We start from the raw sequence: 24,633 nt of genomic DNA, 5'->3' as shown, positions 1-24,633 counted from the left end.
TCTACTAGGGGATATAACAATAATTTCACTGAACTAGAAGCTGAGACTTCCACTTGGCAATTTTGGACTCCTCATGCCGTTGAACCAGTAGGCAAATAATGGGTTACTGTGAGGATGGTATGATTTATTCTGATTATCAAGGGAAATAAAGTTACTATTATACAATGGGACCAGGGAGATGTCTTGTACTCAAGGGATTTTCTGGAGATCTCTCTTATTATTCCCATATAAAGCGAAAAAAGTTAACTCAAGGCTCTATAATCCATTAAGGCAGGATCACTAATGGACCATAATCTTAAAAAAACAAAAGTCTGGGGCGCCTGGGTGGCGCAGTCGGTTAAGCGTCCGACTTCAGCCAGGTCACGATCTCGCGCTCCGTGAGTTCGAGCCCCGCGTCGGGCTCTGGGCTGATGGCTCAGAGCCTGGAGCCTGTTTCCAATTCTGTGTCTCCCTCTCTCTCTGCCCCTCCCCCGTTCATGCTCTGTCTCTCTCTGTCCCAAAAATAAATAAACGTTGAAAAAAAAAAAATTTAAAAAAAAAAATAAATAAAAAAAAAAAACAAAAGTCTGTGTTAACATGCCAGATAAAGAACCTCAACAAACCGACCAAAGTGCTGGTAACAGTTATTTCTGTTCTCATTTCTGCAACAGGTCAGGTGGCCAGAGTTTATATTTTTAACTTCCCATTTCCATAATTCATTTCATGCGTCCTCTCTCTGCGCCTTGTAAAAAACTACATCCTAGCACTGTGAAAGTGTTGGCTCCACATGGTACCACAGCCATGTCCTCAACAGCCCACTGTATCACTTTATCAGGCTACTTGGTAAAAAACAAACCATAGAAATGAAAAAAACAAAAAAACCCCACCTGATCTCATGGCTAAAGTGCTATATATAGTTTGCCCAAAACAGAAATAAAGCCAGAAGATTTTATTCTACCTTTCAAGACTGGATATCAGAATTTATATAACACACATAAAGAATCATTTGGCCTAAGCATGATGTAGTGGAAGGAACACTGTACTAATAAGGCAGAAGACCCTAAGTTCTAATGACAGTTTTGTCATTAACTAGTGTGTGGCTTTTTAAAAAAATCACTTGACTCCTGAGTCTCACTTACCAAATATGTAAAATGAAAAAGTTTCCAAATGTTTTTTTGTTATCATTTTTTTAAGTTGCATTTGATTTCAACCAAAATCCTACAAGAAAGTACAATGTGTGAAATCAGTAAAATGGTTATGGGGTATACATGTGTGCAGGTGTATGCACACACCTGTTCACACCCTCCACCTCTACTACATGTTCTTCACACACCACGGCAAAGCATAGTTTCAGACCTAATGATAAATGAAATCCCTCAAATTAAAAAAAAGTCCATAATTTTCCTAACTAGTTGACTTTGCAATAAAAGTGCTTCTCTGTATGACCCTAGGGAGCAAACAGATTAAAATGAAAAATTATGTAAACTTGGAAATTATTATGATATTGAAATGAGATGTAATAATTAATACAAACAGAAGATGGCAGACTTCAAAATATTTTGAGAAAGGCTATAATAACTTGTTGAAAGTATAGATTTGGGAAACATAAGAAATCTAGTACATGTAAAAGATTTCTTAAATTGGCAGAAAAAAGTCTGGTATTTGCAGCAGGTAAATTCACAGTTTCTGATTACCAATTAGTTTGTCCAGGTAACTTAAAAGAAGGTGTGTAGCTTACACAAATATTCAGATCTTTGTGGCAAGAATATAATCCACTGTTTTACTGGCCTGGTTAATTGGTTTATAAAACAATGAGTGTGATTAGCCCAAAAAACTCCTTTAGTTAATACAAACATAAAGACCAAGGTAATATTTCCCCATTAATTTATTTGGCTTTTATTTTTATATTTAATTTTAATTTAATTATTATTATTTTTTTTAGAGAGAGTGTGTGCACAAGTGAGCAAAGGGCAGAGAAACAGAGAGAGAGAATCCCAGGAGGGGCAGAGAGAGAGGGAGGGGATGGGAGAGAGAGAGAGAGAGAAAAGCGAGGCTCAGTTGAAATGGGGCTCGTGTTTACCCGAAGCAGGGCGTGAGCTCACCTGATATGGGACTTGAACTCGTGAACTGTGAGATCATGACCTGAGCCGAAGTCAGATACTTAACGACTAAGCCACCCAGGTGCCCTATTTGACTTTTAATAACAGTAAAATAAACTCTTCATGAAATTTTTTTAAGCTTATTTATTTGAGAGAGAGAGAGAGTGTGCAAGTGTGTGTGAGTAGGGGAGGGGCAGTGAGGGAGAGAAAGAATCCCAAGCAGGCTCCATGCTGTCAGTGCAGAGCCCAATGTGGGACTCTATCTCATGAACCATGAGATCATGACCTGAGCCAAAATCAAGAATCAGATGCTGGGGCGCCTGGGTGGCGCAGTCGGTTAAGCATCCGACTTTAGCCAGGTCACGATCTCGCGGTCCGTGAGTTCGAGCCCCGCGTCGGGCTCTGGGCTGATGGCTCAGAGCCTGGAGCCTGTTTCCAATTCTGTGTCTCCCTCTCTCTCTGCCCCTCCCCCGTTCGTGCTCTGTCTCTCTCTGTCCCAAAAATAAATAAATGTTAAAAAAAAAAATTTTTTTTAAAAAGAATCAGATGCTTAACTGACTGAGCCACCCAGGTGCCCTCACGAAATTATTTAAAGCTTGGGTGTTTAAACTTTAATAATATAAAAAACTATTTAGATTTTATGGGGTACTTCTATATTTATATATGAGAATATACAAAAACTTATTTCTGGAAACTGTCACTAGTTTCCCTAGGCCCTGGACTTTTGTATTAGATTTGAATGTACCATTAAGCAAAGTCAGTATTTAGGTACTGAAACAGGAATGACAACTTATCCAGAAAACAAACTATATTCCAAGAATTATGTGGAGAAAATTGTAATGTACTGCCATATAAATTGTACCCCAAACCGATTCATAGTTTGGGGTACTCTAAGTCTCGAATAAAGGATGCATTAAATACTTCACTATGGGGCTTAAATGCTCATTCAATTGTGTGTTAACAGCAACTGGATATATCTTTTATTTGGCCATTTATATATGCTTAGGTTTGTCACATCTTTTCAAAAGGAAAAGACCTTGTGATTAATAAAACAAAGTGTTTCTCTATCCATCAAAAACCATCGTAGTTGCTGACTAGCTAAGTGGTTACATAAAGTTTGTACCACCATCAGTATTTTAATGCAACAAGGGGCGCCTGGTTAAGCGTCCGACTTCGGTTCAGGTCATGATCTTGTGGTCCGTGAGTTCAGGCCCAGAGTCAGGCTCTGTGCGGACAGCTCAGAGCCTGGAGCCTGTTTCAGATTCTGTGTGTCTCCCTCTCTCTCTGCCCCTCCCCCACTCATGCTCTCTCTCTGAGAAATGAATAAACCTTAAAAAAATTAAGAAAAATATTTTAATGCAACATAATTTTTGTCATGTCCCTGAAAACGATAAAACTTTACTGTGAATACATTTACTTAACTTCTAAACTATATTAACAAATTCATGACTTACCTTCCAAGCATGGTAAGTACCAGAGGGATCAGTCTGATATAATCTTGGGATACCATCATCATCAAAACCTACAATTAAGGCAGAAATGCCAAAAGGTCTTCGCCCATTGCTTTGTGTATATTTCTGAAAAATAAAGTGTTTTTCAACTACTTTTTCTATGAGGCCATACAAAGAACAGCACTATTACTTACCAACTAAGAAATTCTAATAGTATTCTGTATTTCTTTAAGATCCTCTTTCTGACTTCTTCTGGAGTAACTTCAATCCATGATGAAATTTTAATGAAATTAATGCATACAGTATGTAAAATTAAATAATTAAAAGTGCTTATATATGGTCTTAAAACTATTTTCTCATTGCTTTATATGCTTTTTGGTAACATAACTAGACTATAATCTTGTTAATATAGCAGAGAACTGTATATGTCACACCATTTTGGTTTCCACCTAGTAAAGCTGATTTTAGTGAGCTGTGCTTTGGAAGGAAGTCCTTGGGGTTTACTCTGAGAGATATTACAGTTGTCACTATTATAATCGCTACTTTTACTTGATACTATTATCAAGGATATTCTGTTCACTCTATACTAAGTTATCTCAACCGAAAACCCAACTAAGAGATTTCTTTCAATTCCCAAACAAGGAAACCTCTATCTCTCTGGAAGAAAAAGCATTTTTTTTCCCTCCCAGACAACAGGGCACTGGAAACCAATTGTGCCAGGAACTTCCTGAGAGTGGAATTCCCACTAATTCTGAGACTGGTGCCCCTAGAAGTCGTGCACAGGGCAGCCCTGACAGAAAGCTCAAGTCCACACCTTTTTTTTCATTTTATTATTATATATTTTTATTAGCCACTTCAAATTTTGAATGCAAATAGTTGTGCTACAAATATAAATAAACTCTTAATGAGAAGGGTTTGTGTCTTTATTCTCCTGTATTTCTTAATATTCCTAGTTCACACAGAGGTATAAAGTAAATGTTTTGTAAATATACCTCAGAGGAGAGACCCTCTTATTTGCTTAAACAACCATGTTTTGTTTTTTTTTTTAATGAAAAAGTAGTACTTGCACAGGTTTAAAATAATTTAAAAGTACAAAAGGAGTACATAAAAGATCTCTTTTGTCTCACAGCCCCAGGCCCCTTCCCAGTAGCAACCCCACTATTACAGGTTTACAATGTATATTAAATGTTCTGTGTATAGCCTTTATATATCTAGAAGAAAAACTAAAGCCACAATTGGGAACCTTGTATATACAATGCTCTACATCTTGTTTTTTAGTGGGTACCTTTTTAACGACTGAGAAAACCAAGCCAAAATAAAGTAGAAAAATATAAAAATGTTGGACTTCCTTGAGACATGAATTAAAAAAAAAACAAAATAGGGTAATTTTTTATAAGTATATAGTCTAAAAGTTTAGTATCTAGAATATATAGTCTATAAAGAAATCTCTACATGGACAATGACAAAATCCATGCCAGAAAATATTCTAAATGCTTTAGATGTATTAATCATTTAATTCACAATGCAGCTCAACGAACTAGGTATTATTGTAATGTTTATTCCATAAAGAAGAAAATTACAAAAAAACAGACTAAATAGTGTGCTCATGGCATTAACTAGAAAGTAGCAAAGCCAGGATTCAAACCCCCAATGTGCTCCTGGAGGCGCATTCTTAACCACCAAGAGTGCCTGTCAAAAGGAAAGATAGTTTACACTAGAAGAAATGAAAATAGCAAATGAACATGTGGGAAAAAAATCAACCTCACTACTAATTATAAAATACAAATTAAAACAACTATTACAGTACTATGTTATACTTATTTGCGAAATAAAAGAAAAATGGAAACCCAAGGCTGATGATCCTTCAGGGATACATTTATGCATTGCTGGTTGCACAATAAAAATTGGTTCAATCTTTTTACCAAGCAATTTAGCTACATATAACAAGAGTCTTAAAACCAATTACAATCTCTAATCTAGTAATCTCATACTGAAAATTAATTTAACAATATAATTCAAAAAAGAAAACTAAAAGCTATGACAAAGATAGAGTAATGCTATTAAAGTACTAAATTGAGAAAGGGAATGAGAAAGGGAAAGAAACTGGAAACAATCTAAATAATTTCCAGTGAGCAACTGGAAACAGTATTACACAGTTAGTAAGAATGGTAAGTATGCATAAGGACTATGCTGGCATACATAAAGGGCACATAAAATGAGAGTAAGAGAATACTTATATACATCGTGATTATATGTAATGTCAACCTGTGTATCTATGTATGGATTCAGAAGTCAAATTCAAACATGATCAGTTTTGTTTAGGTTTGCAGGTGAAAGAATCATGGGTATTTCTTTAGTAAACTTAAAAGAAAAGAAAAAGGTTTTCGTTACTGTATCACGAGAAGTACAGAAATCCTCTTAAAATATGAGATTTATTGCTCTTTTAAATTTTAATAGAATTCCCAGAATTGATAGTGACTGAGGTTTCTAACGATCAAATCAATCCAGTCCACTGGAATAAGAGTGTGAATATGAAGTAAATGTGAGAAGGAATAAGGAGTTTAGTAGATTTAATGGATTAAATGAAGTAAATGTGAGGAGGAGTAAGGAGTTTAGTAGATTTAATGGATTAAATGACTGGAGTGCTTATAGTATTCCCATGACAGGAACCATAATGATGCAAAAGAAGAAAGCCTGAAGAAATGTCGGAATACTGGCTTACCTGCTTCAAGGTTGCTATGAAGCGAGTTATATATTCTACAGTTACTGGATCCTCAACTGTAAGCTTATGACTCTGACACTCCACACGGGCTCTGTTTATTACCACTCTAGCATCAGCAGTCAGTCCTATAAAAGTAGGCAATGCGTTATTTAAAAAATGGCTTTTTTCTTATCAAAAGGTTTTTTTTAAAACTACTATGAAATCTTTCTTGTAATGTCCATTTTTATCAATATATGTCCATTATAAACAATTTGTAATTCTTGTAAAATAGAGTATCACTTGTCTGACATTCAACACTTAAACTGATTCATTCTTGTTTGCTTTCAAAAAAAATCTTATTTATTTTGATTCAGCATGGGCCCGACATGGGGCTTCATCCCATGACCAAGAGATCATGACCTGAGCCAATATCAGGAATCGGATGCTTAACTGTCTTAGTTACCCAGGCACCCCTTATTTACTTTTTAAAGAAAATGGTTTATTTTTAACTTTTTAAAATTTATTTATTTATTTTGAGAGAGAATGAGAGAGTGAGCAGGGGAGGGGCAGAGAGAGAGGGAGAGAGAGAGAATCCCAAGCAGGCTCCACACCATCAGCATGGAGCCTGATGTGGGGCTTGAACTCACGAATCATGAGACCATGACCGGAGCCAAAACCAAGTGTCAAGCACTTAATTGACTAAGCCACCCAGGTACCCCAAGAAAATAGTTTTAAAGAATAGTAGTTAGACACTAGCATTAAGTAAACTATTTCTCAAAGATCAAAATGGTTTAATTCACAGTAGCTGAGCTGGTTATTAGGTTTTACTAACCATTTTCTAAAAATCTCTGTAGTTATAGTTTTTAAAAATGTTTAAGTTTATTTATTTAGAAAGAGAGAATTGAAATGAAATGAAAACAAGCAGGCTCCACGTTGTCAGTGCAGAGCCGGACCTGGGGCTAGATCACATGAACCATGAGATCATGTCCTGAGCTGAAGTCAAGAGTCAGATACTTAACCAGCCAAGCCACCTAGGTGCCCCTGTGGTTTTTTAAAACCTATTTTTGGAGAAGATATCAGTGGCAGACTGATCAAAGGCTGAGGGTTTATCCTGGTTCCAAAATCAATATACTTATTACCTAAATTATGAAGTAAGCTGGATTTCTCCTTATGAAAACAATATTACTTCATTATCAAAAATCTATCCATTGCCTTCAAAATGCATTCAGTATAACTGTGACATACCACTTCTCAGCTTTTTGTCTAAAATTAAGGGTTTGAAAATCAAGAATTTTAAAACAGAAAAAGAAAACACTGTCTTCCTTTTGCTATACCAAAACATCATGTAATTGATTCTCAATACTTTATAAGGAAATAAAATGTTTCTATAAAAAACTGACCTAAAACTTAAATGCAACAGTTGCAAACATTTCATTCATTCATTCATTTATTATTTTTAAAAATTTAAATCCAAATTAGTTAACATATAGTGTAATAATAATTTTAGGAGTAGAATTTAGTGATTCATCACTTACATATAACACCCAGCGCTCATCCCAACAATGTGATATCCTCCTTAATGCCCCTCACCCCTGTAGCCCTTCCCCCCCACCCAACACTGCGCTAGCAATGCTCAGTTTGTTCTCTGTATTTAAGAGTCTCTTATAGTTTATCTGTGTTTTCATAATAGTTTTGCCTTCCTTCCCTTATGTTCATCTGTTTTGTTTCTTAAATTACATGAGTGAAATCATATATTTGTCTTTCTCTGACTTATTTCTCTTAGCATAATATAATCTAGTTCCATCCACGTTGTTGCAAATGGCAAGATTTCATTCTTCTTGATTGTTGAGTAATATTCCATCGTGTATAAATATACACCACTTCTTCTTTATCCATTCATCAGTTGATGGACATTTTGGCTCTTTCCATACTTTGGCTATGGTTAATAGTGCTGCTACAAACACTGGGGTGCACGTGCCCCTTTGAATCAGCATTTTTGTATGCTTTGGATAGACACCTAGTAGTGCAATTGCTGGGTCATAGGGTAGTTCTATTTTTAACTTTTTGAGGAACCTCCATACTATTTCCCAGAGTGGCTACATCAGTTTGCATTCCCACCAGCAGTGCAAAAGGGTGGTTCTTTCTCTGCATCCTTGCCAACATTTGTTGTTTCTGAAGTTGTTAATTTTAGCCATTCTGACAAGTGTGAGTGGTATCTCATTGTGGCTTTATTTATTTAATTTTTAAAAACGTTTATTTTTGAGAGAGAGAGAGAGAGCGCACACGCACATGAGCGGGGAGGGGCAGGGAGAGAGGAAGACACAGATTCCAAAGCAGGCGCCAGGCTCTGAGCTGTCAGCACAGACCCTGACACGGGGCTTGAATCCACGAACCAGGAGATCATGACCTGAGCCAAAGTCAGATGCTTAACCAACTGAGCCACCATAGCACCCCCTCATTGTGATTTTGATTTGTATTTCCTTGATGATGAGTGATGTTGAGCATCTTTTCATGTGTCTGTTAGCAATCTGAATGTCTTCTTTGAAGTGTCTATTCATGTCTTTTGACCATTTCTTCACTGGATTAATGTTTTTTGGATGCTGAGTTTGATAAGTTTTTTGGATGTTGAGTTTGATAAGTTCTTCACAGATTTTGGATACTGATCCTTTAACTGATATGTCATTTGCAAATATCTTCTCCAATTCTGTCGGTTGCCTTTTAGTTTTGTTGATTTGTTTCCTTTGCTATGCAGGAAGTTTTTATCTGAATGAGGTCCCAATAGTTCATTTTTGCTTTTGTTTCCCTTACTTTTGGAGACATGTCAAGTAAGAAGTTGCTGTGGCCCAGGTCAAAGAGGTTGTTGCATGTTTTCTCCTCAGGATTAAAAAAAAAAAATTTTTTTAATGTTTATTTTTGAGAGAGAGAGTGTGAGCAGGGAAGGAGAGCAGACACAGAGGGAGATATAGAATCCAAAGCAGGCTCCAGGCTCTGAGCTGTCAGCATAGAGCCCTACACAGGGCTCAAACCCACAAATGGTGAGATCATGACCTGAGCCAAAGTCAGATGATTAACTGAGCCACCCAGGCGCCCCTCTCCTCTAGGATTTTGATGGCTTCCTGTCTTATGTTTAGGTCTTTCATCCATTTTGAGTTTATTTTTGTGTTTGGTGTAAGAAAGTGGTCCAGGTTCATTCTTCTGCTTGTCGCTGCCCAGTTTTCCTAATACCATTTGCTGAAGAGACTGTCTTTTTTACATTGGATATTCTTTCCTGCTTTGTCAAAGATTAGTTGGCTATATGGTTGTAGGTCCATTTCTGGGTTCTCTATTCTGTTCCATTGACGTATATGTCTGTTGTTGTGCCAGTACCATACTGTCTTGATGACTACAGTTTTGTTTGGTTTTCTTTTTCAGGATTGCTTTGGCTATTTGGGGTCTTTTCTGGTTCCATACAAATTTTTAGGATTGTGTGTTCTAGCTCTGTGAAGAATGATGGTGTTATTTTGATAAGGATTACATTGAATATGTAGATTGCTTTGGGTAGTATAGACATTTTAACAATATTTGTTCTTCCAATCCAGGAGCATGGAATGTTTTTCCATTTTTTTGTGTCTTCTTCAATTTATTTTATAAGTTTTCTATAGTTTTCAGTGTATACATTTTTCACCTCTTTGGTTAGGTTTATTCCTAGATATGCCTATTCCAGCTTTCTTTTGATGACCATTAGCATGATAGATGGTTTTCCACCCCCTTACTTTCAATCTGTCAGTGTCTTTGGGTCTAAAATGAGTATCTTGTAAGCAGAATATAGATGGGTCTTGTTTTCTTATCCATTCTGATACTCTATGTCTTTTGATTGGAGTGTTTAGTCCATTGACATTTACAGTGTGTACTGAAAGATATGAATTTAGTGCCATTGTGTTGCCTGTAGTGTTGGGGTTTCTGACGATGTTCTCTGGTCCTTTCTAGTCTTTGTTGCTTTTGGTCTTTTTTGTTTTTTGTCTTTTCTCCACTCAAAGAGTCCCCATTAAAATTTCTTGCAAGGCTGGTTTAGCAGTCATGAACTTTAGTTTTTATTTGTGGGAAACTCTTTATCTCTATTTTTGAATGACAGCCTGGCTGGATAAAAAATTCTTGGCTGCATATTTTTCCGATTCAGCACATTGAATATATCCTGCCACTCCTTTCTGGCCTGCCAAGTTTTTGTGGATAGGTCTGCTGCAAACCTGATCTGTCTTCCCTTATAGGTTGACTTTTTCCCCTTGCTGCTTTCACAATTCTTTCCTTGTCTGTGTAGTTTGTGAATTTGACTATGAGATGCCTTAGTGATGGTCAGTTTTGGTTGAATCTAATGGGAGCTCTCTGTACTTCTTGGACTTTGAGGTCTATGTCCTTCCCAGCTTAGGAAAGTTTTCTGCTATAATTTGCTCACACATAAACCAGATTCTGCCCCTTTTTCTCTCTCTTCATCTTCTGGGACACCTATGATTCAGTGTTATTCCTTTTTAATAAGTCACTGAGTTCTCTAAGTCTTATAATCATGACCTTTTGCCTTTGTTTCCCCCTTTTTTTCTGCTTCATTATTGTCTATAAATCTGATCGTCTAAATCACTGATTCCTTGCTGTGCTTCATCCATTCTTGCCATCGTTGCATCCATTTAAGATTGCATCTCGGTTACAGCATTTTTAATTTCATCCTGACTAGATTTTATTTCTTTTATTTCCACAGAAAGGGATTCTATGCTTTTTTCAACCCCAGCTAGTATTCTTATTATCGTGGTTCTAAATTCTAGTTCAGACATCTTGCTTATATCTGTGTTAAGCCCCTGGCTGTCATTTCTTCCTGTTCTTTCTTTTGGGGTGAATTCCTTCATTTTGCCATTTTAGAGGAAGAAAAAAATTAAAAAAAATTAAATTAAAAAATTAAAAACAAAAAAAATCAAATAAAGGAAGCTAGATCATAGGTGTGCTTTGGTCTGCTTACTGAAAAAGCTTGATAGATTAAAAAGGAAAAGAAACGAAAAAAGAAAAAAATTAAAAATTAAAAAACTTATAATAAAATAGAACGAAATAAAGAAAATGAAGTAGAGTAAAAAATTTAAAAAGTAATGTAAAAAAAATATTTATCTTTCTGTATCCAAGAATGAGGAAAAAAGAAGAAAAAAGAAAACTAATATTTAAGCAAAAACAGAAGCAAAGAAAACGAACAAGACAATTGAACCAGCAAACAGAATGAAACCCAAATGAAGTTACATCCCGTTTCCCCTACGACTGAAACTATGAAGCCTTCTATAGTCCGTGTACTAAGCAGGTGACATGACCTGTACCGATCTTCTAGGGGATGTGCTTGGAGGGTGCAGTTGGGCAGGGCTTAGTGTAAAGGCTCCATGCTCCACTAGGTGGTGCTGCATAGCTTATTGGGTGGATCAGTGTTGTGTGGCCATGGTGCATGCATGCCTGTGTGTGGGAGAGGCAGAGATGGCTTCACCCAACTCCCTAGTCTCTGGCACAGAAATTTCAGGCTCTCACCGACTCAGGATCAAACACCCCTCCTTTGTTTCAGGCCTCCATCCATTCCCTGCTTCTATTTTATCCATGTCCAAGTTGTCTGCCTGTCAGGTGGCACCTCCCTCCAGAGTTTTCACTCAGATGGGGTTGTGTTTCAAAACACCACAGTTCAGAGACTCCTGCAGCTTGGACCTGCACTGACTCTCTGTGGGAAGGTATCACTGAGCAGTGGCCATGTGCCAGTTTGCCCCAGAAAACTTCTGTACAATCACATGGGAGCACAGGTTCAGAGTTTATGGCAAACCACATCATGCAGCTGGTGCCAGGCTTTACCTCATCCTGGCATCTTTGTTCCAGTGTCAGCAAAAATGGCTGCTCTCTGGGGTCTGCTGGGACCTTTGCCTGTGGGGAGGCCGTATGGCCCCTACCAAATGCACTCTGAGCAGGAGAACTGCTTCTCCTCATGTGGCACATGGACCCTTCAGGCCACACTGCCTGTTTCTGGGGATTTGCTTTGCTTCCTCACCAGAGCACTGCCAGGCACTGACCTCCAAAAGTTAAGATTCTGTGCTGCACTGTTTATAGAATTCTGGTGGTATTGAAACCCTCTCCTTTCCTCCTGTCAATGGTTTTGGGGAACAAATTTCTGGTTCAGTCCCCTGCAAGTGTTTTCACACTCTCTCCTTCTCTCCAGCTACTTTCAGGAGAGTGCTTGTCTTGCATGATCCCAATGTGCTGTACTCTTCTCCTTTCTTTCTCTGTCTTCTCTCCGCAAAAACAGCTCCCCAGCCTCTGCAGCTTTTCTCTCCCCCAGTTCACCTCTCTGCACTGCGTAGCCACTGAGTTCTGTGGCTAAAGTTATGCAGATTGTTGTGTTAATCCTCAGAACAATCTCCTAGGTGTTCAAATTGGTTTGGTACTAATCTAGCTGTGTTTCAGAGATGAGACAAGTTCAGGGTCTTCATTCTTCTCTGCCATCTTAACCGCCTTCCCTGCAAACATTTCTATTAAAGACTTTTGGCATTTGACCTTCACATGGCCGGTTTCTTTCCCACTCTCTTAATACCATACTGCCCAGAAAATGCATTCACAAAATCTCTGAAACTGTCATTTCTCACATAACCATCAGTCTTTTGCAGTCACAAACTCATGTTCCACTTCCCCACCATTTCAAATTGTGTTTCTACAAACCTAGATGAATTATCAGTCCCTGAAGATAGATAATAGTAGTCAACAATGAAGAACCTGTCACAATATGCCACTAAGAATCACCCTAACCCTCATGGGTAGGGTGCAAATTTTAATCAGATAGTTAAGGGAAAAACCAATTTTCTTCTCTTGTAAATGTTATATGAGAGAGGTGGCTGGCTGGCTTAGTCGGTAGAGCATGTGACTCTGGATCTTGGGGTGGTGAGATCAAGCCCCACATTGGGAATAGAGCTTATTTTTAAAAATGTTAAAAACCTATAAAGGAACTTCTCTATTGGGTTTTCACATACATGTCATAGAGTGTTCTCCATTAAAAAAAAAAAAAAGATGAGGGGCACCTAGCTGGCTCAATCAGTAGAGCATGCAACTCTTGATTTTGGGGTCATGAGTTCAAGCCCCATGTTGGGGGTAGAGTTCACTTAAAAAGTTAAAACATGTTTTATAAAATTTGTTATATAAGAGAAAGAAATGAGAGGAGATTGACTTGCCTATTCTATGGATTAAAAGCTTTGTTCAATCACAAAATGTGATGAGAGAGGAGATTTCTATGTTATTTCCCCTTTACAATGTAAATATGATCCAAAACCATAGAAACATAGAAGTATATTTAGGAAGGAGTGACATAACTGACACAAGAAAAAAAATTAGTAATAAATTTGCCAAACCATATGAGTAATACAGTTATTTAACGTAGGAAACAGAAGTTACACTAATCAATACTAAATGGCTAAGAAAAAGAGAACACATTTTACTTAAAGATACAACTGAAAATTGCAATTTCACATTCTATGGGTTACCTTTTAGTTTGCTGATTGTTTCTTTCACTGTGCAGAAGCTTTTTATTTTGATAAAGTCCCAATTGTTTATTTTTGTTTTTGTCTCCCTTGCCTCAGGAGACTTATCTAAAAAGAAGTTGCTAAGGCTGATGTCAAAGAAATTACTATGCTCTCTTCTAGGAGAGTTATGATTTCATGCCTCACAGTTAGGTCTTTAACCCCTTTTGAATTTACCTTCGTGTAGGGTATAAGAAAGTGGTCCAGTTTCAGTCTTTTGCATGTTGCTATCTAGTTTTTCCAACACCACTTGTTGAGGAGACTGTCTTTTTCATTGGATATTCCTTCCTGCTTTGTAAAAGATTGAACATATATTTGTGGGTTCATTTCTGGGTTTTCTATTCTGTTCCATTGACCTATGTGTCTATGTTTGTGCCAGTACCATACTATTTTGATCACTACAGCTTTGTAATATAACTTGAAGTCTGGAATTGTGATGCCTCTGGCTTTGCTTTTCTTTTTCAAGGCTGCTTTGGCTATTCGGGGTCTTTTGTGGTTCCATACAAATTTTAAAATTGTTTGTCCTAGATTCTGTGAAAAATGCTGTTGGTATTTTGATAGGGATAGCATTAAATGTGTAGATTGTAGAATCGACATTGTAACAATATTTGTTCTCCTTATGGAATGGGAGAAGATATGCCATGTCTGATAAAGGGTTAGTATCTAAAATATGTAAAGAACTTCTAAAACAACACCCTAAAACCAAACAATTCAATTTAAAAATGGGCAGAAGACATAAACAGACATCTTTTAAAAAAAAACATACAGATAACCAACAGACACATGAAAGGATGCGCAACATCACTCATCATTAGGGAAATACTATAATGAGGTATCACCTCACACCTGTCAGAATGGCTAAAATCAACACCAGAAGAAACAACAGGTGTTGGCCAGGATGTTGAGAAAAAGGAACTCTCTTGCACTGTTAGCCGAAATGCAAACTAGTGCAGCCACTCTAGAAAACAGTATGGCAGTTCCTCAAAAAGTTAAAAATACCACCACTCTGCAATCCAGCAATCACACTACTAGGTATTTACCCAAAGAATACAAAAATACTAATTCAAAGGGATACATGCACCTCGATGTTTATAGCAGCATTATCTAGAATAGCCAAATTATGGAAACAGCCTAAGTGTCACTGATTGAAGAATGTATAAAGAAGATGTCGGGGTGGGGGGCGGGGAGTGCCTCGGTGGCTCAGTCGACTCATCCAACGTCGGCTCAGGTCATGATCTCATGGTTCATGAGTTTGAGCCCCTTGTCAGGCTCTGTGCTGACAGCTCAGAGCCTGGAGCCTGCTTTGGATTCTGTGTCTCACTCTCTCTCTCCCCCTCCCCCATTCACACTTTCTATTTCTCAAAAAGAAACAGTAAAAAAAGTTTTTAAAAAGATGTGGTGTATATACATACACACACACACACACACACACACACACACACACCAGAATACAACTCAGCCATAAAAAGAACACAATCTTGCCATTTGCAACACCGTGTATAGAGCTAGAGATAGCTGCTAAGTGAAATAAGTCAGTCAGAGAAAGACAAATACCATATGATTTCACTTATATGTGGAATTTAAGAAACGAAACAAATGAGCAAAGGGAGAAAAAAAGAGGAAACCAAGGAACAGACTCTTAATTATAGGGATCAAACTGATGGTTACAAGAGGAGAGGTGGAGGGGTATAAGTTAAATAGGTGATAGGAATTAAGGAGTGCACTTGTGATGATCACTGGGTGATCAGGAAGTGTTGACTCACTGTACTGTGCACCTGAAACTAATATTACACTGTATGTTAATGGACCAGAATTTTTTATTTTTATCTTTTATTTCAGAGAGAAAGAGTATGTGAGTGGAGGAGAGGGGCAGAGGGAGAGACTCTTAAGCCGGCCCCATGCTCAGTGAGGAGCCCAATGGTGGGCTCGATCTCACGACTCTGAGATCATGGCCTGAACCGAAATCAAGAGTTGGACACTCAACCGACTGAGCTACCCAGGTGCCCCTACTAATTGGAATTTAAATAAACACTTAAAAAAAAAAAAAAGAAAACTACAATTTTACTGTCTCTATAAATAAGCAATCTATAGAAGAAATAAGTCCTCTGTCTAGTGCTTTTAAATTCACACCACAACTTTATCTTGAAGATACTATCACACTGTAAAATTTCTACTTTTAAATGAAATTCTACATGGTACATGAATTATTTTTTCAAAGTCTTTGATTTTTTTCCTAAAAGCTATTTTTTAAACATTAAAAGTACAATGTAATAACAATACTGACAAAAGAATGTGATTTTTTTTTTCAAGATGGAACTATTTTTTTCTGATATGTACTCAACACAACATATTCCAACAGCAGGAATAAAAGCTACCATACAAATTATACGTATTATTCAGTAACCCACTATTACTAATATATATTGTGGATACTTCTCATGTCAATATGGACAGATCCTGTGGCCTCCTTTTTTAACTGCTACTAAATAATAAGAATGATAACACGGTAGTAGTAGTAATTGTAGTGTAATAGTAATAATATATGCCAGACTTTGTTCTAAATGTTTTTTATGTATTAATTCATTTAATTCTTGTAACAAATCAGTAAGGTACACACTATCCTTAACCTCACGTTAAAGAAGACTAAACTGAGGCAAGCAGCAATAGTTAAGTACCTTGCCCACAATTATAGATGTAGTGGGCAGTGGAGTTTGGCTAAGAATCCAGTTGATATGGTTCCGGAGCCCGTACTTTTAAGCAACTCCTTGGATATGCAATGGCTAATTATACTACTTCCCAGTAACAGACATTTAGGTGTTTTCCGACTACAAAGGTCAATTAACATGTGGGGGAGAATATTACTAAATGCTTATTTTACTCTGCTAAAAAGTCAAATTCATATTAAAATTTTTATATTATAGTCAGAAAATTATGCATATCAGAAGTTAAAGCATTCCATATCTTTTATACTAAGATGATTTCTTTTTAAATTTTTTTTCTTTTATTGAAGTAAAATATATATCATAAAATTTACCATTTTAACCATTTCTAAGCTTACAGTTCAGTGGAGTTAAGAATATTTGCAGTGTTTGGGGTGCCTGGGTGGCTCAGTCGGTTAAGCATCTGACTTTGGCTCAGGTCATGATCTCACAGTTCATGAGTTCGAGCCCCACATCGGGCTCTGTGCTGACAGCTCAGAGCCTGGAGCCTGCTTCGGATTCTGTCTCCCTCTCTCTGCTCCTCCCCCGCTCATGCTGTCTCTCTTTCTCCTAAAATAAATAAATAACATTAAAAACAATAAAAAAAAAAGGGGGTGGGGGCACCTGGGTGGCTGAGTCGGTTGAGTGTTCAACTTCAGCTCAGGTCATGATCTCATGCTCCGTGAGTTGGAGCCCCGCCTCGGGCTCTGTGCTGACAGCTCAGAGCCTGGAGCCCACTTCAGATTCTGTGTCTCCCCCTCTCTCTGCCCCTCCCCTGCTCATGCTCTGTCTCTGTCTCAAAAATAAATTAAAAAATTTTTTTTTAAAAAAGAATATTTTCAGTGTTTGGGAAATCATCACCACCCATCTCTGGGAATTTTTATCTTCTCAAACTGAAACTCTGAGCCCATGAAATAACCTCCCATTTCCCCTCCCCGACAGACCCTGGCAACCACCATTCTATTCTCTGTGTCTATGAATTTGACAAATAGTATTCTCATATAAATGGAACCATATAGTAATTAGCCTATTATGACTGCTTATTTCACTTACTATAAGGTCTTCAAGATTCTTCCACGTAGTAGTATGTTTCAGAATTTCTTTCTTTTTTTAGGGCTGAATTATATTCCACTGTATACATATAGCACATTATGTTTACCCATTCATCCATTGATGGACACCTGGGTTGTTTCCATCTTTTAGCTACTGTGATTAATACTGTTATGAACATGGGCATACAAATATCTCTTTGAGTCACTGCTCTCAGTTCTTTTAGATATATACCCAGAAGTGGAATGGTTGGATCACACGGTAATTCAATATTTACTTTTTTATGAATTCGCCATATTGTTTTCAATAGTGACTACACCATTTTACATTCTCACCAACAGTGCATAAGGGAATTCTCCACATTCTTGTTATTTATTTCTGTATTTATTTCTTATAATAGCCATCCTGATGGATGTGAAGTGGTGATTCATTGTGGTTTTGATTTTCATTTTCTCTAATGATTAGTTATGTTGAGCATTTTTTCATGTGTTTATTGGCCATGTGTATCTCTTCTTTGGAGACATATCTTTTAAGTCTTTGCTTATTTTTGAATTGGGGTGTCTGCTTCTTTGCTGTTGTGTTCTAAGTATTCTTTATATATTCTGGTTATCAATCCTTTCAGACATATAATTTTGCAAATATTTTCTCCCATTTCATAGACTGCCTTTTCACTGTCGACTTTGTCCTTTGATGCATTACAAGTTTTGATTATGAGGTAGTCCAATTTACATTTTTTTAATCCAAAAAATCACTGTCAAATCCAATTTCACAAAACTTTTCTCCTATGTATTCCTCTGAGTTTTAAAGCATTAGGTTTTATGCGTAGTTAATTCATTTAAAAAATTTTTATTTTAGGGGCGCCTGGGTGGCGCAGTCGGTTAAGCGTCCGACTTCAGCCAGGTCACGATCTCGCGGTCCGTGAGTTCGAGCCCCGCGTCAGGCTCTGGGCTGATGGCTCGGAGCCTGGAGCCTGTTTCCGATTCTGTGTCTCCCTCTCTCTCTGCCCCTCCCCCGTTCATGCTCTGTCTCTCTCTGTCCCAAAAATAAATAAACGTTGAAAAAAAAATTTAATAAAAAATTTTTATTTTTAGTGTTTATTTATTTTTGAGACAGAGAGAGACACAGCATGAGTGGGGAAGGGGCAGAGAGAGAGGGAGACACAGAATCCGATGCAGGCTCCAGGCTCTGAGATGTCAGTACAGAGCCAGACATGGGGCGCGAACTCATGGACCACGAGATCATGACCTGAGCCAAGTTGGATGCTTAACTGACTAAGCCACCCAAGTACCCCATTAGTTAATTCATTTTGAGTTAATTTTTGCATATAATGTTAGCTAAGGTTTTATTCTTTAACATTTAGATATTCAGTTTCCCCAGAACCATTTGTTGAAAAGACTATCTTTTCCCCATTAAATACTCTTGACAATCTTGTCAAAAATCATTTGGCCATGTATATGAGGATTATTTCTGGGCTGCCCATTATATTCTATTGGTCTGTATGTCCATATGTTTTTGTTTTAGGTTTATTTATTTATTTGGGGGGGGAGGGGGAGAGAGAGAGAGATCGCTCTCAGAGAGAGAGAGAGAGGCTCTCAGAGAGAACCTTGAGATTATGACCTGAGCTGAAATCAAGAGTCAGCCGCTTAAAGCACTGAGTCATCCAGGAGCCCCTATATGTCCATCTTTATGTTAGTACTGCAGTGGTTTGACAAGTTTTGAAATCAGGAAGCATGAGTTGTCCTGATTTGTAATTTTCCAAGACTGTTTCAAGGTTCCATATGAATTTTAGTTTTTTCTGTTTCTGAAAAAAACTCATTGGAAATTTGACAGGGATATACCGAATCATTGCTTTCGGTAGTACTGATATCTTAACAATATTAATCTTCTAATCCATGATCAGGGGATGTGTTTCCATTTATTTGTGTCTTCTTAAATTTCTTTCAGTAATGTTTTATAGTTTTCAACGTACAAGTCTTTTGCCTCCTTAGTTAAATTTCTAAGTATTTTAGTATTTTTTATACCATTGTAAATAGAATTATTTCTCTTAATTTTCCTTTTCAGATTGTTCATTGTCAGTATATAGATAAGCAACTAATTTTTGTGTGTGTTGACATTGTTTCCTGCAACTTTTTTCAATTCATTTATTTCAATTTCAATTTCATTTATTACCTCTGACAATGTTGTGTTTTTTTTTTTTTTTTTTTTTAATCCTTAGGGTTTTCTATATACATGATCACGTCATCCATAAACAAACCTAATCTTATTCCTTTCCAATTTAGATGCCTTTTCTTTTCTTGCCTAATTGCTCACACTAGGACTTTCCTTATTATGTTAAATAGAAGTGGCAAAAGCAGACATCCTTGACTTATTCCTGATCTTAGAGGAAAAACTTTCAGTCTTTCGTAACTGGGTATGATGTTTGCTGTGAGTTTTTCATAAATGGCTTTTGTTATGTTGAGGTCTTTTCCTTCTATTCCTAGTTTGTTGAGTGTTTTCATCATGAAAGGGTATGGAATTTTGTCAAATGCTTTTTCAGAATCGATTGAGATGATCATGCTGTTTTTCTCTTCATTTTGTTGATGTAGTATAGTACGTTGATTGATTTTCAAGTGTTGAACTATCTTGGCACTCCAGGAATAAAGGCCGCTTGGTTACAACACATAAATCCTTTAATTTGCTGAATTTGGTTTGCTAGTATTTTGGTGAGGATTTTTACATCAATATTTATACGTGTAGTTTTCTTTTCTGGTAGTGTCTTTGTCTGGTTTTGGTATCATGGTAAGGCTGGCCTCATAGAATATTGAGTTTGGAAGTGTTCTTTCTTCTTCAATTTTTTGGAAGAGTATGAGAGTGACTGGTATTAATTCTTTTTTAAATGCTTGGTAGAATTCACCAGGGAAACCATCAGGTCATGTTTTTTGTTGTTTGTGTTTGTTTCTTTTAATTGGGTTTTTGATCACTGGTTGACTTACTATACATCTGTTGAGATTTTCTATTTCATCTTGAGTAACTTCAGGTAATTTGTATGTTTCAAGAAATACGTCAATTTCTTCTAGATTATCTTATTTGTTGGTATATGATTGCTCATAGTACTCTCTGATAATCCTTTTTATTTCTGTAAAATTATTAGTAATGTTCCCTTTTTCATTTCTACTTTTTTTTTTTTTTTTTTTTTAAAGACAGCTCTTTAACGTTTATTTATTTTTGGGACAGAGAGAGACAGAGCATGAACAGGGGAGAGGCAGAGAGAGAGGGAGACACAGAATCGGAAACAGGCTCCAGGCTCTGAGCCATCAGCCCAGAGCCTGACGCGGGGCTCGAACTCACGGACCGCGAGATCGTGACCTGGCTGAAGTCGGACGCTTAACTGACTGCGCCACCCAGGCGCCCCTTTCATTTCTACTTTTAATTAGGTCTTCTTTTATTCTCAGTCTACCTAGTTAATGGTTTGTCAATAGTATTGATCTTTTCAAAGAACCAAGTATTGGGTTTATTGATTTTTCTCTCTTGCTTTCCTATTCTCTGTTTTATATACCTTTTTTTCTTATAATCTTTTATTTTCCCTATCTTCCTTTATTATTTCCTTCCTGGTGGTAGCCTTAGGGTTAGTTCTTCTTTTTCTAGTTCTTAAGGTGTAAGAATAGGCTACTGAATTGAAATCTTTTTTTTTTTTTTAAAGTAAATGGTTATAGCCACACATTTTCCTCTTAGCACTGCTTTTGTTGCATTCCATAAGTCTGACATGTTGTGTTTTCATTTTCATTTGTCTCAAGATATTTTCTGATTTCTCTTGTGATTTCTTCTTTGGTCAATAGATTTTTTAGGAGTACAGTTGACCCTTGAACAATGTGAGCACTGGGGCACTAACTGACCCCCCCAAGTGAAATCTGCACATAACTTTTGACTCCTCAAAAAACTTAAGTACTAATAGCCTACTGTTGCCTGAAAGCCTTATTGATAACATAGTCAATTAACATATATTTTGTATGTTATATGTATTATATGCTGTATTTTTAAAACACAGTAAGCTAGAGAAAAAAGGTTATTAAGAAAATCATAAGGAAAATATATTTACAATGCTGTATGTAAAAAAATCTACATATATGTGGACCTGTGTAGTTCAAACCTGTGTCATTCAAGGGTCAACTGTATTGTTTAATTCCCACACATCTGTGGAATTTTTCAGCTTTCCTTCTGTTGATTTCTAGTTTTATTTCATTTTGATTGGAAATGATACTTTGTATGATTTCGATCTTTCAAAAATTTATCAAAATTTGTTTTGTGGCAAGGTGGCTGTTTTTAAAGGTGTTTGTTATTCTTTTTAAATTTTTATTTATTTATTTTGAGAGAGAGAGAAAAAGAGAATGATCACACACTTGAGGGAGGGGTAGAAAGAGGGAGAGAGAGAATCCCAACCAGGTTCTGCCATGTGAAGCTGGATCCCATGAACCTCAAGATCATGACCTGAGCCAAAATCAAGAGTTGGACGCTTAACCGACTGAGCCACCAGGTGCCCCAAGATGATTACTTTTTTAAGACAGAAAGATAAAGGCTATTTTTTTGCTTAATAATCAATATAAAATCCTGGTTTGAAAAAGCATCGTTAGAAAATGGGTGCATGTGGCCGTGTGCCCGTGTCCGAGTGGTAGGCGGCTGTTGCCTGCCCAGGCGCAACCTGCCCATATGCAACACTGGGGCCATGGGGAGGCCTGGCGGTCCTGGAGGAAAAAACGTCCTGCTGTCTGCAGACGGCCAGGCCCCAGAAGACACCACTAGCCCTTCCTCAGAGAGAAGGGGTCCAGACAGCTGCGGTGATGTCCATCCTGTTTCCCAACCTGAAGGGCGGCTGCTTCGAGCACCTCTGTACCAGAGACTCCTCTACCCTGCCCGGTGTTGCTGCAGTCCCACCTCAGCTCCAACTCCCACGTTGTCATGGAAGCCCAAGGTGCAGGCGGCTGAGGATATGTTCCCCAATGACTGAAACCCACTGCCTGTAGAGTTCCTGGACCTGAGGGTACCACAGGCTGGCAGGGGGGCTCCAGCCCAAAGGTGTGTGGCCATGGCAGGGCCTCAGAGCTGGAGGACGTGGGCCCACAAGCTGCCTGAAGAGTTAGAGCAAGACCCCAGGACTCACACCTCCAGGGAAGCCTGGCCTCACTGGAGGAGCTGTTCTCGAACATGGCAGTCCCAAGCCCGAAGACTCTGGCTCCAGTGGTGGACACCCACACCTTGTTCCAGTTCACCTCTGTGGCCTCACAGACCTACGTCAATAGCTTAGATCACTCAGTGCAGGAGAAGGAGGAAGAGGCCCTGGAGCAAGGGCAAGAGGAGCTGCTTCTGCACAACTGTCCCGACCTTGACTCCCTGGTCTGGATGAAGATGAAGTGCCTGCCACACTTGGGCACAGGATGCTGGTGGAGAGATTTTTCACGTCACTGCAGGTCATTCCACCAGCACATCCTGGACAGACTGTTTCTACCCAGCTGTACCCCCTGTGTTGCATCCTGGATTGTTTACACCTGAAGTCACACAGCCGCCTGGAAGGGCTGTTCCTCACTGCCCGTCGGCCCAGCAGCTCTCCTTCCTGTGCGGCCTCTACCTGCACACCCCTGACTACCTGGTGCTCCTGCTCCAGGGGCTCTTCCAGCTGCTGACACAGTCTCCAGAAACTTCTTCAGGAGTCTTTGGCCTCCTATGGGATCTCGACATGGACGGGCTCTTCCATCAGTCTGATGGAGACAAGCACTGGTGGTGCCCCTTTGTTGCAAGAGGTCATGAAGGCATTTCACATCCTGGGAGCCCGCAACCCTGCTCTGGGCCTGCAGGGGCCCTGTTGGCACAGTGGGAGAGTGCTTAAAAATGACAGTGGCCATGGGGCACCTGGGTGGCTCAGTCAGTCAAACATCTGACTCTTGACCTCGGCTCAGATCATGATCTCATTAACTGTGAGATTAAGCCCTGCGTTGGGCTCTGTGCTGACAGCGTGGACCCTGCTTGGGAGTTTCTCTCTTACTCTCTGCCCTTCCCCTGCTCTCTCTCTCTCTCAAAATAAAATAATAAATTTTTTAAAAAAACCACTAAAAAACAATAACAGTAGCCTGAGCTGAAGTGAGCAGCAGGACACTCCCCCAGAGACTGCCTTGGACATCAGCCCAAGCTACATCCATAAGTTCCTGACACTGTGTGCCCCGGCCCAGCCAGACACCTCTTGGGCCTGATGGAGCCGCTGTGCTGAGTCAGCCTGGACGTGGGGCTCCACCTGCTGCCCAAGCCTGATCGCCATCAATCTCTGCCTTCTGCTGGTCGAGAACTTCCAGGGGTGGCCAGGGAAGCTCCAGCAGCTGTGCTGCACCCCGAGCAAGGTGTCAGAGTACTGCCACAATCTGCTGGTACTTGCATAGTTCTTTCTGACCTCCCAGACTAGGCAGCTTCAAAGCCAGCTCAGCCTTGTGGTTGTTGCACGGATGCTGGACCAGCAAGAGACACTACTCCCTCTCTGGCAAGAGAAGGCCCAGCTGTCTTTGCTCAGCCAGCTCCTGAGCCTCAGGAGGCCATCATCCCTCAGGCAGTACCTGGGCTCTGAGACCTTGCCACCGTGCCAGGAGCAATAGCAAAAGGCCAGCACCAAACAAGACCATAATGTTTGCTCCCTGTGTCCCACTCTTCTGACACTCGCTGGGGTGGTGGTCAGCTGCAGGACATTACTCCAGACCAATGGGGAGGGCTGCAGCAGCCATGCATGCAGTTGGACCGCCTCTCAGCAACCATACCCGGGAGGGCCCCCAGGCCACGCACCCGACCAGACTCAAGGACCTAGCTGCCCAGACCGATATCTGCTGGAAGGTGCTGCTGGCCCCACTGCTGGCCGCAGGCCCAGTACTTCAGCCCCTGGAAAGACTAAAGGAGCAGGGCAGGGATGGCCCCAGGCTCTAGGCTCTGGCAAGAAGTGAACAGGGCTCAGACAACAGAAGGAAGTGAAGAACGGAGGCCAGAGGAAGGCCACTGTGATGAAGTAAGAGCCTGCCTCCACACTGCCCCTGACTCCCACCAGGCAAGGATGCAGCCTGGCCCTGCCTGGCCCACCCCTCTGCTCTCCTTCCCTCCCAG

The 24,633-nt window shown here is 39.1% G+C and overlaps 1 protein-coding gene and 1 pseudogene across 1 annotated transcript in view; one reads left to right on the top strand and one right to left on the bottom strand.

Moving 5' to 3' along the window:
- The window catches only part of PSMA8 (proteasome 20S subunit alpha 8), a 50,630-nt gene that overhangs the window by 9,629 nt on the left and 16,368 nt on the right, over positions 1 to 24,633 (bottom strand). The window contains exons 3-4 of the mRNA XM_025931219.2: positions 6,252 to 6,376; positions 3,533 to 3,655 (exon numbers count right to left, since the gene is read on the bottom strand). Of these exons, the coding sequence (XP_025787004.1) occupies positions 3,533 to 3,655; positions 6,252 to 6,376 (248 nt within the window). The remainder of the gene's footprint in view (positions 1 to 3,532; positions 3,656 to 6,251; positions 6,377 to 24,633) is intronic.
- Positions 11,970 to 24,503, top strand: LOC112868428 (protein FAM178B-like; annotated as a pseudogene).

This window comes from Puma concolor, chromosome D3 (assembly GCF_028749965.1).
Source record: "Puma concolor isolate L17-30 chromosome D3, mPumCon1.1.hap2, whole genome shotgun sequence".
NCBI classification, from domain to species: domain Eukaryota; kingdom Metazoa; phylum Chordata; class Mammalia; order Carnivora; family Felidae; genus Puma; species Puma concolor.
The sequence above is the reverse complement of the archived record's forward strand: the minus strand, read 5'-3'. Positions and strand labels throughout refer to the sequence as shown.